The 14,890-nt window shown below is 40.0% G+C and overlaps 1 protein-coding gene across 6 annotated transcripts in view; it reads right to left on the reverse strand.

The window, feature by feature from the left end:
• Positions 1-14,890, reverse strand: part of cdkl5 (cyclin dependent kinase like 5) — a 44,206-nt gene that overhangs the window by 13,028 nt on the left and 16,288 nt on the right. For all 6 annotated transcript variants that reach the window (XM_026164203.1, XM_026164194.1, XM_026164211.1 and 3 more), the window contains exons 4-12: positions 11,516-11,561; positions 11,301-11,437; positions 10,794-10,914; positions 10,453-10,512; positions 9,461-9,551; positions 6,962-7,064; positions 2,931-3,017; positions 2,386-2,466; positions 2,073-2,248 (exon numbers count right to left, since the gene is read on the reverse strand). In XM_026164203.1, coding sequence (XP_026019988.1) covers positions 2,073-2,248; positions 2,386-2,466; positions 2,931-3,017; positions 6,962-7,064; positions 9,461-9,551; positions 10,453-10,512; positions 10,794-10,914; positions 11,301-11,437; positions 11,516-11,561 — 902 coding nt within the window. The remainder of the gene's footprint in view (positions 1-2,072; positions 2,249-2,385; positions 2,467-2,930; positions 3,018-6,961; positions 7,065-9,460; positions 9,552-10,452; positions 10,513-10,793; positions 10,915-11,300; positions 11,438-11,515; positions 11,562-14,890) is intronic.

Genomic DNA, 14,890 nt, shown 5'->3' on the forward strand with positions numbered 1-14,890 from the left:
ATGTAGTTTTACAAGCCTTGATGATCCATCATCGAGAGCTGTATCTTGGTCAGAGAACTAAAAGTGTAACTTTCAAGCACCAGAGAAAGCATCTTATTAAATCAATCTATATGATTTTCCTGTCAGCATGGTGTCAGAACCAAAGTAGTTTACGTAAAGTGTAACTATTCTTGCAAACTCTGATTCTGTTTTTTACCCTTTCTTTCATTAAAATGTTACGAGCTTATCAAGCCTTAGATGAGCATTTTAATCTAAAATATACAATTTGAGACCAACAGTTTGTTTAATATTTTTCAGTTCCACATCTACAAGTGAGTCAAAATAATGATAATAACTTATTTTTGATGTATCTTTTTGAGTCCCAAATGAAAAAAAGAAAAAAAAAGAAGCAGAAGAGAACAACGAGGAAAGAATCTGAGCAGACGCGTTGAAAGAAAATATTCTGTTATCTCACAAAAGCATTGTTTATATAGTTATAAAATACAGTCATGTGAAAATGAAAGCCAGTGAAGTGTTTTATATCAGGACAGGTTTTCATTTACTTATTTAATTGAACTTTTATGAACACAGGTTGAGACTCAATGTCTCATTTACGAGAGAGACGCGTTTTCGACAAACATATTAAATTACAGCAAAAAATAGCTAAAATTAGATAAATACAACCCAGATGAACTAGAGCATGTGGCCTATGACACTGTGTCATTATCTGTTTAAGAAAAACTAAATCAAAATGCAGATACAGTGTTCAAAAAGCCAAATACACTCGAACTGCTTCCATAGGAATTCGTAGGGTAAGTAGCAGCCGGGGTCTAATGACATGCACTTGATTAACTGAACATCAGAAGGTGCGAGCATTTAAGCGTATGCGTTATTTTAGAGTAACAACAGTTTCTGGCCATCAGTATTGGAAAGTTTATAGGCCATTTCCAAACTAATTGAATTTCATCACTACACAGTGGGAAAGATTACTCACAAGTGTAAAACATTTCAGATGGCTGCCAAGAGTGGACATCCCAGCAAACTCACTCTAAGGTCAGACTGTGCAGTTCTCAGAGAATTTCAAGAAAACCCAAGAGCTGCATCTTAGACTCTACAGCCCTCTGTGAGCAGGTTAAAGTTCACGACACTACAATTAGACAGACTGAATAGTTGCCTGAACAGGAAATGGTGCCAAGATCGAGGTTCCTGTCTCGAAAAATAACACGGCAGCACAGCTTTGCTTTGAAAAGTCGCATCTAAACAAAGACCTCTGAAGCAATGTCCTTTGGACAGAGAAGAACGAAGTGGAGATGTTTAGTTGTTACGCACAACGCCACATTTGACGAAAACCAAACACACTTTATGCTAACTGTCAAGCACGGTGGTGTAGTGGTGATGATTTGAGCTTGTTGAGCTTGTTTTACAGTCTTAACAACCATGAACTCCTCTGTATACTAAAGTAATCAGGAGTCAAACCTGAGGTCTGATAGCTAAAGCCCGATGCAAACCTGGTCAACCAACATGACAACGACCACAAGCACAGCAGCAAATCTTCAGCAGAATGGCTGAAAAGAGAATGCAGGAACTAAAGAGAGTTGTGCATAAATTAATACTGCATTTGCTGTCAGTGGTTCTGATCAAATTCTTATTTTTGGCCTTTATTGACAGATACAGTGAAGAAATGACAGGAAAGCAGAGGGAGAGAGAGAGAGGAGGAAAACATGCAGCAAAGTGCTACAGGTCAGACTCGAACCCAGGCTGGTCACTCTCATCCATATGGCATGTGGTTGCCTGCTCAACTCAGTGAGCTAAACTGGCTTTGCAGCTTTCAACTTGGGCTGGGATATTAAAATGAAAAAAAAAACAAACAAAAACAAACACTAAAATGGCATTGGTTTTAAAAAAATAAAGAAACACTAAATCTTGATGTAATCAGATACAAACAGTATCTGACATTAGATGTGATGAAAAGTCCGTCACTATAACACAGCATTAGTTCCAGTGTTAACACAGAGACATCCAATCTGGGCTTTGTAAGACGACCGCATGTAGACACTCTGGCAGAAGCCTGAAATAAAGGATTGCTTTCTAACCTTGTAGGAACCGTGTTCTCTCCATGATGGTGTGTTTTTCTCTTGGAGGAGCGTGGCGGGTTGGGAGAAGCAGGCGGAGGCCTCTCTCTCTCTGCCTGCCTCAGAGGCTGGAAGGCTGGATGGTTCAAACTCTGCTCTGTTAGGTAACGCTCAGTAGGGTTGAGCAGCAACAGATTCTGATTGGAAAAAGGCATGCACGTAAAGGGAATGATGCATTTTAGTGACCCCTGTCTCAGGTTTCATATATGATATAGCAGTCTAATCAATAATTCTTATTCTTGTGTGAGAGTTGGAATGTTTCTTGGCATTTTACCTTCATCAAATCCAACATCAAACCACTCAAGATGCCTTGGTAACGTCTCTCCAAAGTCTGAGGATGAGTAACTGATGGAAACTGGCAGAAGCACAAAGACACAAACACTGGATCAAATTCATAACCAACGCAAACTTTCTGTGCATCAAAGACTACTATTGTGATTTCCAATGCACAGTTTATGTAGCTGCCAGTAAAATAAATAAATAAAAGGAGCTCTCACTTCAAATCACACAGAAATCTATCAGCGGATCACGCTGAACAAACTACAAAGCGTGCGCATGCACACAAGCACACACACAAGTCCTGATCGTCCCTCTGGGGCATTTTCTCTTGCTGCTAAACTGAACACCAACCACCTATCTCATGAGTCATAGCAATCCACTCAGTCATGGTGCTGGGAACACTGCCACAAAAGAGAGAGAGATTTGACACAAAGCTGAGATAGAAGGAAAGGAGGTAAAAAAAAAAAAACAGAAGAGGAGGGCGAGGAGAAAGGAGATGAAAAAGTAGAGAAGAATTCAAGCACAGTTAATATTTTGTACCCTGATTCCATGAAATCGAGGGTTGTTGTAGAAGAGTTTCATCTGTTCTGCAGGAAGTGGCCCCAAAACCTTCTGAATGGTAAAAAGCTGGAGACAAAAAAAGAGAGAAATATCATTAAAAACACCCTTTTATTTTTCTTTTAATATTTACGCAAGTTTGTAAAAGATATATGCAGATCTCAAGCATCAAAGTTCATTCTTGATTCTGTAAACAGCAGTTAATCCCACTTCAAATAATCTCACTTCAAGATGTATTTGTGGACAAGGAGTTTCCAAAGCTTCAAAAAAAAAAAGAAGAAAAAGTGCAGAGCATCTACAGCACATTTCTGTGACAGCCGGGCAAACTGATGAAAATCATGTAACACGATCGAAGGTGGCAGAACAACTAGGGAACAGATGATGAGCTCATTTTGTTCTCCATTATAGTTTTTTATTGTTACACATTTCCAACAGCGATGTTTTATTACCTAACAAATCTGACGATGTGCACATTTAAGACAAGGAGGAACGTTTTCGTTCACTGGAGGGGTGAACTTCTGCTAAACCAATCACACTCTTCGTCAACCTGATTCAGCACAATCTTCAGCAGCTGCTTTCTGCCGAGTAAAATAATGTTCACGTGAGTGGTGAAAGCGAAACATTAAAGATGTGAATTGTAAAATCAAACCGACAGGAGAAACACTCTGTAAAGCCAGATATCATGGATTTATATTTTACAGTATCATACATATAAATGACACACTGCTCAACTGCAATACAGCTGACAGGTGATTTGAATCATTTTGATCATCTTGACGCATATGATGATCTGCTGGGACACTCTGGGCCCTGATTAAACTTTGGGCCCCCGGGGCCCCGTGTTCCCAGACTATAATGGTGCTGGTGATTCTTCTTCCTGCCCCTTGCTCTCCTACCTGCCTATCTGCAAACAAGTTGTGCATCTTAGTTTCTCTTCAGTCCTGGGTAAAAACTCAATTTAACAGCAATTTTTAAAAAAGCATGTTGACATCCTGATATAAAAAAATGCTTTTTCTTAAAAACTGTGTGTGGTAAATATTTAGTGGTATAATAATATACTCATTTGTCTAATAAGCACAGTTTCCCAGTTCAATCCTGGGAGGAGACAAATCCCTTTATGGTTGTGTCAGGTTACGGTGAATAAAGGAGCTGGATAAAATACCGTCCACTTTATAAATGATAGCTGTTTTGCTAACATATGCAACAGCTGCAGCTGACAGCGTTCTGCTAAGCCTCACCTTTGATAATTCAACTCACCGAACTTGACCTGTTGGCCATGTTTGTGGTGTTGGTGCCTTTCGGAGCAATGGAACTATTGCATAAATTATAAAACACACTGGCTGGAACAACCTGTTCAAGAAGTCCGTGTTTCATTTTTGGTGATTGAAATTTATCATTAAGACATGGTCATCTGTTGTGTTATATGTGTCTCAATTTCACGCAGTATAACACTTCATATATATATATATATATATATATATATATATATATATATATATTAGGGGTGCAACGATATTCGTATCGATATTGAACCGTTCGATACAGTGCTTTCGGTTCGGTACGCATATGTATCGAACAATACAACATTTGTAATTTATTTTATCAATTTTCCTTCTGACGATGCTGTCTGTGTTGAGCGCTCAGTGAATCTGTGTTCGACTACTCCGCCTAGGCTGCACTGTCCAGCGCAGATCCACTGAGTGCTCAACACAGACAGCATAGTCAGAAGGAAGAGCGCAGGGCAAGCTAGCGAGACAGAAGTTAAGCTCTCCTTTTAACATGGACCTCCCCCACTCTCATTCAGATCTGGCGTTTGGAATTATTTTGGTTTTCATGTGGCGTATGACCCTGAAGGTAAGCGAGTCATGGACTAAAGTAAAACAGTATGTTGGATGTGCCATGCGATGCTCAATTACATGGGTGGGAACTAGTGTGTTAGCGAAGTTAGCTCGTTAAAATGTTGGCCGTCTAGCCCCATGCACGGAGCGATCGGCGGTAGCTCGTTAACGGAGATTTGCCATGTTGTGGCGCTAAGGTCATTTCAACGAGATTAACCTGAAAGCACTAGTGGGAACACAACGAATATGACTGCACATTTATGCCGACATCATCCTAGTGCAAAGACAAAAACAACAAGCATGCTACTAACTTTAGCCGAGTCATTTAGACAGCTGTTAGCACATGATTCTCCTTATGCTGCTGAGAATATAGCCCAGAAGAAGCGGATAGTATAGCTTTTATTTTGGAAGGAGCCATTTCTCTGTAATAAACTCTCTTTTCCAAAGATGAGTGATTCCTCAATCAGATACAGGGCTTGCAATATCGCTAGCCCGACGTCCCGGAGCTAGCGATTTTTTTCAGTCGGGCTACCAAAATCTATCTCTTCCCTGCCCGTCGGGCTATTGTAGGAAAAATATATGTCAATGCTTTTGCATTCTTTCAGAAATGTAGCTGGGTAATTATGTCATTGGCATCGGTGAGCCACTGTCAATATGTGACATATTGAAATCGCGTTTGAATTTGCGCTTGTTTTTTGCTTTCACTTTGCAATCACGTGAACTGTGTATAGAGAGCGACAGCACTGATCTGTGAGTGATGATAATTTGTGCACCAATTCCTCTGACATCGTCTTATCAATCGTTAGCTTACTATGCAAACATGACAAGTGAAATCTCCCGCAGCAAGCTTAAACATATGAGAGGTTGATCGCGCAGAGAATCGCTGAAATTATGTGAGTGCGTGTGTAAAAGCATTTCAGTTCTGCTGAGCCAAATAAGACAGGTCAGGGTGAAGAAGTGACAGCCAAAGAAAAGCTTACCACAAAACGGAGAAGTTATGACAAATGAGACTATAAGGCAAAAAGAAAGTGCAGCTTTATGGTTTCATGGACAAAAGAATTTCTGTGGCTGCAATATGACGAGCTAAATAACCAGGGCTGCACATAAGTGGTCCGCAGGTGTGCATTCGCTGTCAAAATAAAAAACACGCACAAGGGTTAGGGTTAAATTTAAAAACTGTACTTTTGAGTTAAAATATATATTTATAATTTTAATAAATGACAAATTAAAAATGCTTGAACATTTTTTTGTATCGAAAAAATATCGAACCGTGACACCAAAGTATCGAACCGAACCGAACCGTGAATTTTGTGTATCGTTGCACCCCTAATATATATATATATATATATATATTATTTAGATCTTCATCAGAGGTTAGAAAAACTCAAAACCACAGTGTCATAAATGATACACCTGTTGTTGGATGGTTAAACACAGCATGCTGTCCAATCAACGAAAGTGCTTTAAATGAGAGCACCAGCCCAGGTGCACTGACCTGAAAGTGATGCACATTGTTTCCATAAATTTCCTACTAAACTTGTTGGAACGGCACATAATCCATAAAGTGTTTGAGGGCAGGCCTGAGACAGATTATTTGTGTTAATACATTTTCTTTCTTCGATATATCGATGGGTTGTGTGCGAGCTAACAGAGAGACAGTTTCTTCTGGTGCACAGATCTCAGATCTCAGAGCTCTGTTGGACAAACTTGTGATTTGGGGATGAATAAAATTTAATTTGACTTGCTATTAAATTTCCAAAATTAGCACTCATCACCATCTCTGAGATCTCCCCCCGCTCGCTCTGTTGTCTCCCAGTTGCTTTATTTCCGACAACACAATTGAAATTTCTCTTGCCCAGGTGTGAAGTCCAAAAAAGCCCCTGTAACTGTGATTTTTACACGAGGACTCTCAGTAATTCTTCTTTTGTTTTATTATATCAGAGAAGAAACCAAAGTGGGCGTTCTGTCAGGTGCATAAGCGTCAAATATTATGAATGCCTGTTCCCTTTATAACAATCTGAAATAAATAGATAAAACCTGTCAGCCCACCTTAAACATCACACAGTAGGACTTTGAAATGTGAGGTTTTGATTTATTTACATCAAAAGCTATTTCTGTTTTTCAGTCAGCCTGTTTAATTAGCTATACGCTTCACCCTTGTTTCGGCTCACCAACCTGATCAATCTCGCTTTCCCCTGGAAACAAGGGCTGTCCATCACTCAGCTCCCCGAGGATACACCCCACCGACCACATGTCCACCGCCTTTCCATAAGGAGCCCTGAGACGGAGAAAAACAGACAAATATGTAATCATCAAATACAGCAAAAAGACCTCGTTAATTAGACGGTAGGGTGATAATAATGAGAGAGGAAATGAAAATGGCGAGGAAAAAGGGTAAAAACCAAGTCCCCGAATGAAGAGGAGACGATTATGAGAGGGGTGACAGCGAGGCGGGGGTGATAGAATTCACGGAGGTGGTGCAATTAAAATAAAACGATCGATGTTGTGTTTCTGATGGAGAAGCTCATAAAGAAGATGGTCATTTCTGAGGGAACAGAGCTGAGAAGTCTGGTGAGAAATGGTGAGAGATCTGGCAGCAGAGAAGCAGAGGAGAGGTGGTGTTGGAGGGAGAGAGTATTTGAGTGGGCGGCATTCAAACGCTGTCTCAATAAATGTTCCAGGGCATTTACTAAATCAGGCTACAGAACCGAGGCTAGATGACGTTCAGCTGTCTCCAAGCTAGAATGGACATTAAATGCAGCAAAAGCACCAAAACAACATCGGCAAGAGAAGTCCACGAGGAAAGTGAAATTTGATCTGTGGGTATGGTGTGTGCATGGTGGCTCATGTCATAATGCAGCAGATGAATCACTGACTGTTTTTCCAGCCATCTGAATTAAAGAAATGAAATGAAATGAAAATTTTTACAGTGAAATTACATTAAAAAAAGGTTTGTTAGCTTAATTTCGTGCTCAAAAACACACAGAGATGCAGTTAGAGCTCACTAAGTGGGTGACAGTTATCATACAGGCAATAATCAGTCAACTTTTGTGTTTTGTCAACTTTTATTCAGCATAATGCAGTAATGTTTATTATATTTGCCCAGATGTAATAAAACCCAAATAAACACAATCCAGTTAGACTTACTGGGGATTTGGGAGTGTTTGTGTCATGTAAAGGTCCAGATATAGAGCATGTCGAATCATATTTAACTAGCTTTTACAGCTGAGGTCTCTTAGACTGAACGGAATGAATACATCGCTTTCAGTAGTGAACTAATTAAAAATGAAATTGGTTTGTCAATTTTCATTAAATTATAAAAGAATATAGGACGAATTAAAAAGATGAAATCGTGTTCAGTACGGTTTTTGAGCTGTTTGAGAGAAAGCCCGCTTTTTACAAGGAAACAAAAACAGCCTATTTGCAGACACAGTGAAAGCACAGACTTCATTTCTGAACATCCATTAATAGTTTTCTTTTAAGAGTAATTTTACAAGATTTTCATATTTATTGATTTGCCTGCTGCTTGGACAATAGATTCACTCTAAAAGGAAAAAAATCTATAGTTCCAGTGTCTTTTACACATACTCATCAGCCACTTTGTTAGGAAAAAAAATTATTCAACTGCTTGTTAATGTAAATATCTAATCAGCCAATCGCATGGCAGAAACTCAATGCAATTATGCACGTCGACATGGTCAAGGCGAGCTGCAGAATTTCAAACTGAGCATCAGAATGGGGGAAAAATGTTTAAGGAACTGTTGATCTTCTGGGATTTTGCCACACAACCATCTCTGGGGTTTACAGAGTGGTCCAAAAATGCTGAGCAGCAGCTCTCTCACCAAAAACCCCTTGTTTATACCAGAGGAGAACGGCAAGGCTGCTTAGAGCTGATAGTAACTTAAATAACCACAAACAAGGTATGCAGAGGAACACCTCACAATATGCTGAATCTTGAAGAAGAAGACCACACTGGTTGTCATTCTTCTAAGAACAAGAAAATTAGGCTACAGTTCACATGAACTCACTAGAACAGAAGATTGATTTGTGACATTCAGATTGTAGTATTTTGGCATAAACATCATGAAAGCATGGATCCTTCCTACCTGTCAATGGTGTCGGGGATATTTTCTTGGTACATTTTATTTATACTGATGAATGCATGCTGGTACATATGCAATAAAATAAGTCTCACATTAGCCCAGACACTTTAAGTCTATTTTTACTGGCCTCCTGTTTAAACAGATTAAAATCGTGTTCATTTCTTCTTCTTCGTGTTATTCCAGAAAATACAGCTGGACATTTTTGGGATCTTTGGAAAGTTTGGCCTCAGTTTGTAATGAGATGAGATCTCTATTTAAAGCTGCTTTGATATAATAAGATTTCTGCTATAACTTGCATTTATTCGTGTCAGGCTGTAGGCACGAGCGGATACATTAAACATATAATGCAAAAATGAATGAGTATTAGCTGAGAAAATGAGACCAGTACTGTGTTATTTTGTTTAAGGTACGGTGGTATCACAAGAGAAAAGCTGATACCCTCTGTGGAAAAACACAGAAACATATCTTGTGCTGTGTGCTCTTTCCTTCGCTTCATGTTTCTCACTTCAGCTCCTGCATATATACATGTATGCACAGACATGCACACGCAGATGCACACACAGGAACTCACCCCAGCAGCAGCTCAGGTGAGCGGTACCACCTTGTGGCGACATACTCAGTGTAGTTGGCATCTGTTCCTTCAGACAGGTTACGAGCAAAACCTGAGCCAGAGTAACAGATATTCAATAAATCACGTACACCTGATTCTGTATGTTACACAGCCATCACGTTGAAGTGTGATAATATACAATTTAGACTCTTTCAAAGATCAATTAAAAACAAAAAAAGGACTCTCAGTGTTCAAGTAATTTGGACAGCTTAGTAACAACACGGTCTTCCCATGTGATCAAACTAATTAGTTATGTCACTGCAGGCAGTTGGAGACTGTGCTTTGGAAAAGTGTCGTACAGAGAGTCCATTTTAATCATAAAAAAGTCACAATAAACAGAACGCCAGCTCCAACAGTGAATAACAAACAAATCTCACCCCAGCTGACTAAATAGCATTGCATTAGCCAATTATGCAACGCTAACTAACCATGTGACCCTGCTGATACTGACGCTAATGTAAAACACACACCTGGAAAACAGTAAAATGGCAAAGACGTGTCATATCAATGCACTTTATTAGTGTTTTACAGAGAAAATAGGTGCTTCACTAATTGGACTTCTTTGGCGGATTAATTGTGTTAAAACCCAGCAGGCTGCACTTTGAAATGCTGCTTGGCTGCTTCCCAAATGGCAGAATTGATCCTTCTGATATACAACTTACAAGGTGACAAATTAAAGGTGGGATTTTTCACACCGAACTAAGCCCAAAAAACCAAAATGGGCACAATGCAATCACAGACATAACTGCAAAAACTCAAATAATCACAATCAATCGGCAGCTGAAAGCGATTTACTGTGTTAAAGAGTTTGCTTGATTTTAAAAGCAGTTATCATCACTCGAGCAGCGAAATGTGCATGGTCTGGGAGTTTTTACTGCCTTGCACACAGACTCTAAATCCTTACAGCACCGTGACACATGGCTGGCTGCTGTAAAAAACCGAAGAAGACTCACCAAAGTCACAAAGTTTGAGAACATCCTCAGAGCTGATAAGGAGGTTCTCTGGTTTAATATCTGGAAGAAAAACGAGGCATTAACAATATGCTTCAAATGCTGTCCTACTACATGAATACGTAACATGAATACAAGACAACAATATACATTTTTTACAGCTTCAGTTTCCCTCCTATGACAGTACTTTGTCTTAGCAAACTATTCTTGATGTGTGGAAAGGCTCAACCAACATGCTCATGTACACCACATAATTTGAACTGAATTCCTCCTTTTTGAATCCTTATTGAATCACAAAAGTGTGATTTCCAGATGTGACATTAGACCGGGTGACACTTCCTCACCTCTGTGCACAATCTCATTCTTGTGACACCAGTTGATGGCTTTGATGAGCTGGTAAATATAGCTGCGGACTTTGTCAGGTGGAGCACCGTTGGGCATTTCCTCTAGTAGCTCCAGCATATTCTGCAAGGTGCAAGAAATTCCCTGTTAGAAAGTGTGCTCTAAAAATATTAATGGTGTTAACCTTTAATTTCTTTTTTGTTTCTTTTTTTTATTTTAGCCCTGACAGGGGGTGAGAGGGGACACCATGCTAAATCACTAGAGTACAGCATGAAAATAAAACCTGTCATAAAATAAACACTTGGCCGGGTACCCTGGCAACACAGTGGGGAATACCATTACTCACCAACAGCATAGTTCATATGTTGCCATGGCGACACTTTTTAATGCTTAAGTGAGCAGTCTCAAAATCCTGAAACTTAGAAGTAGGCTAGGAATCTAGATACGGCAGAGCAGAGAGGAGGAACGTGTGCGAAGTCAAATGATAACGACGCAGTCGCTGAACTGACCCTCTCAACATATTCGAAGACGAGGTAGAGCTTCCCCCGCCTCCGAAAAGCCTCCTTCAACTCGACGATGTTGTCCTGCTTCAGTGTCCGAAGCATCTTCAGCTCCCGAAGAGTGGTCTCTTTGACCTCCTCATTTTCTGTTCGGAAATTAAAGCAGCAGAAATTAGACAGCAGCTCCTCTCTTCTCTCCTAACTTCCTGGCTCACTCCACTCACCTTCACTGTCTTTGAACTTCTTAATCGCCACCAGCTCATTGGTTTCCTGTGAAGACATGAGGATAAAAGTCAAATCAAGCCACTTACCAAGACAAAGACAAACACCTCAACAACCAGACCTATACGACACAAGACCATTAAGATCAAAGAAGAAGTAAGAAATAGAAAGTATCTGCAGAACAACAACGACAAAAAAAGGTAAAAAGAAAGAGAGAGGACATTTAAATTCCACTCCTGCCCACTCCTAACATTAAGAAGGAAAAGTTGCCGTGGCAGTGCCAAAACAAGAGCGATGCTGGTGCTCTCATTTCAGTTATTTTACTCAGGGCTATCTCTCTCACACACATATGCACACAAGTCCGCACATACACACGGACAGACAAAACAGCACTTCTTTGGCATAGCTAAAACGCTCTTAGGCCTCCTTCAGCTTCTTGCAGGTTGCTTGATTGACCTTGCTGAATTTTTACAACACAAGCGCAAATTTTTGCTGCTGCTAGACTGCCATGGCCCAGCAGAAGCACACTTTAAAAAGCCTCTTAGCAACTACTGCAAAAGGATGGACCCTCAGTCTATACCATAGGAACTTGACTCTGTACTGTATGGACTGGAGCATGCTATTGGATGGAAAATGCATGATTTTTCAGAGGTAAACGCAGTGATTTACATGTGTGCCAGCTTGTTTGATGCTAGGTGATTACATTTCCCCTACATACAATAATATTGCAGTCATATAATGCAACAGCCTGACTTTTTTCACTGAAAATCAAACACCAGGCCTACTTTGTTGAAAGAAAGTAGCAATTTTAGGACTAAGTGGAATCTCCATGACTCTAGCACAGTCCTTCTCGCTGCATGCATTAATTGTTTTATTTAGCGTCTGTGTTGAAGCTAAAGCTACTAGTGATACAGTGTCTCTCAACATGTGTTACCTCATATAAAATGATACAAAGCAAATGTTGTGCATGTCACAACATAAAGCAAAAAGTCTTGTTGCAGTCAACATGACATTGTTTGTCTATTTGGTGTTGATGCTATACCCAGAGGCTCTACGAGAATTACAACATACTGGGCAGTGTCCTTGGCCGCTCTTGTGTCCCGCTATTGTTCTTTTGTTTTCTGTGGAATAGGCAACAGAATCGGCCTCAGTGTGGGGAAAAGCCAGCGTGATGATGAGCTACGCGTCATTTGTAGTGCTTTTGCTCACACAAACAAATCGTTTGACTGCCTGTGCGTTTTTTCAGTACAAAGTTGTCTGTTTAGAGATTTTTACATGAGAGGCAAATGAAATGAAACAACAAGGATTTACAGCTCTGACAGCACTTAATCCTCAGAGTAAAGTTAGAGATTTTAGCCAAGGGGGGAAAAATCTGAAGAGCAAACTGGGAGCTTTACAGTGTTTACTAGACAGACAAAAACACACACACCAGCAGCCATGCACCATATGGGACATTTCGAGCTCTGTGGTAGCAATATCTAAAGCGCTGATGATACTTGTGCTCATGTGTGGGCTCTTTGACCTGCACTGATTTACCTTTGAAACCACAGATATGTCAGCACACTCCAAAATAGCCTCACCTTTGCTAATTTGCTGCTGCTGATTTAAACAAGTCACACAAAGTACATAAAAAAGCAAAGCTTAAATGCCCCCCTGACCCAAGAGGTACAACCTATGGATCAGCAGAAGGTCATGCTGACCAAGAAGCAGCCGATAGCTCAGTGCTTTAACGTCAAAAGAAGGAAGCAGTTAGTGAGCTGAGGATCCCGAGGAGACAACTCAAAAGGAACAATACCGAGCAGTAGTCGAGACTAGCCAGACTCAAGACAGTTGTACAATATCTGGGGCTCATTAACAAAATCCTATCTGACGATGTTAACACCGCCATAGTTACTATCTCCACTGCCAGCAGCCCATGGATAAGTACAAAATTTCCGTAACTGAGGCTCTCAAAACTGCCAAACAGAGTCTCACACCTCTGGCTACTAGTCTGAAGAGATAAAGCAGAGAAGCAGAGTTCAAAAGAACAAACGGCCTGCTCTCCAAAGACCCTTTCACCGATAGAGTCAGAGACTCTAAGACCAGGCAGACCAACCTGAGCACTGCCTGGACTGACTGCAAGAAAGCCTGTGCCTTACATGGACTACGGGAGTGTTTGGTGCTATAAAAGATTAATGGTGTACTAATAGCCTTCATCAGGTACTGAATGAATCTCTGGAAGACAACAACTCCATGCTAACTGCACAAGTCACCATCAAAGTTCAGATTACATCAAGGTGATACACTGTTCCTGCTGCTGTGCTGTATAGGCCTCAACACCCTCAGCCAGCTCATCACAGCAAGTGGTTATAGACACACATTCGGGAGTTGAATGACCATCTGCCACCTCCTGTACATGGATGGCATCAAGCTGTATGCCAGGAGCAAGTGAGACATTGACTCACTGACATATCTCATCAGGATCTACAGCAAGGACATCAGGATGTCATTTGGACTGAATAAGTGTTGCTGTAAGGATGGCAAAGAGAGGGAAGATGATCCAGACTGTCTAAATTTTGATTCACCTTCAAAATCAGACTCTAAGCAAAGTGTGTCCTTCATAATAAAAGCTTGCAAACAACAAATATTGCAGCCAATTGCTGGGGCTCATAAATGATGCTGGCTCTTCTGTATATAATGAGCTATTCAATTCTTTTTTTTCTTTTATATAGCACCAAATCACAACAACAGTTGGCTCAAGGTACTTCATTTTGTGATGTAAACTCGCTACAGTAATGCATGAATATAATGGACTATTGTGTGGATGCCATAGTGGTTTAAGCAGGATATGTTTAAAAAATTTGGCCTTTCAAAATAAGACCTACTCAATAACCAAATTCCATTTTAATACGCTTCTTTCCTGTCTCCTTCACACTTGGACATGGGAGAGACAAATGTCTACACTTTGTCTCTCATTTCTAAAAAGACTAGCTAAATAGTACTAGACTGTCAAAATAAAAGCTTGCAAATAGTAAAGCTTCTTTTCAGGGCTGAAAAGGATAGTGGGTTTTATTCTTTCAATTATGACTACTACTGTAAAAACAGGATGCCTGCAAAAGCTTTAGACTTTCAGAATAAAATTTCTTTCATATTCTAAAGACCATTCCACACCTGTTTCTTTTTATCCACGGTTATTTATTCATTCATTTATTTATTTATGTTTGGCTACCTAAATCTTGACCTTAAAATGTCTTACAGCTTCCCCAAAGCTATTATTTGGTTAGCTCTTACTTGTGGTGACATCTTCATGGCCAGCTGGTGCATTGGGACACTCAAAATTTCCTGAGAAATGTACGTCTTTTTGTTTTCTAGTTTTTTCTTTTTCTTACAATTATTAT

The sequence above is a fragment of the Astatotilapia calliptera genome, chromosome 1 (assembly GCF_900246225.1).
Source record: "Astatotilapia calliptera chromosome 1, fAstCal1.2, whole genome shotgun sequence".
In the NCBI taxonomy this organism is placed as follows: domain Eukaryota; kingdom Metazoa; phylum Chordata; class Actinopteri; order Cichliformes; family Cichlidae; genus Astatotilapia; species Astatotilapia calliptera.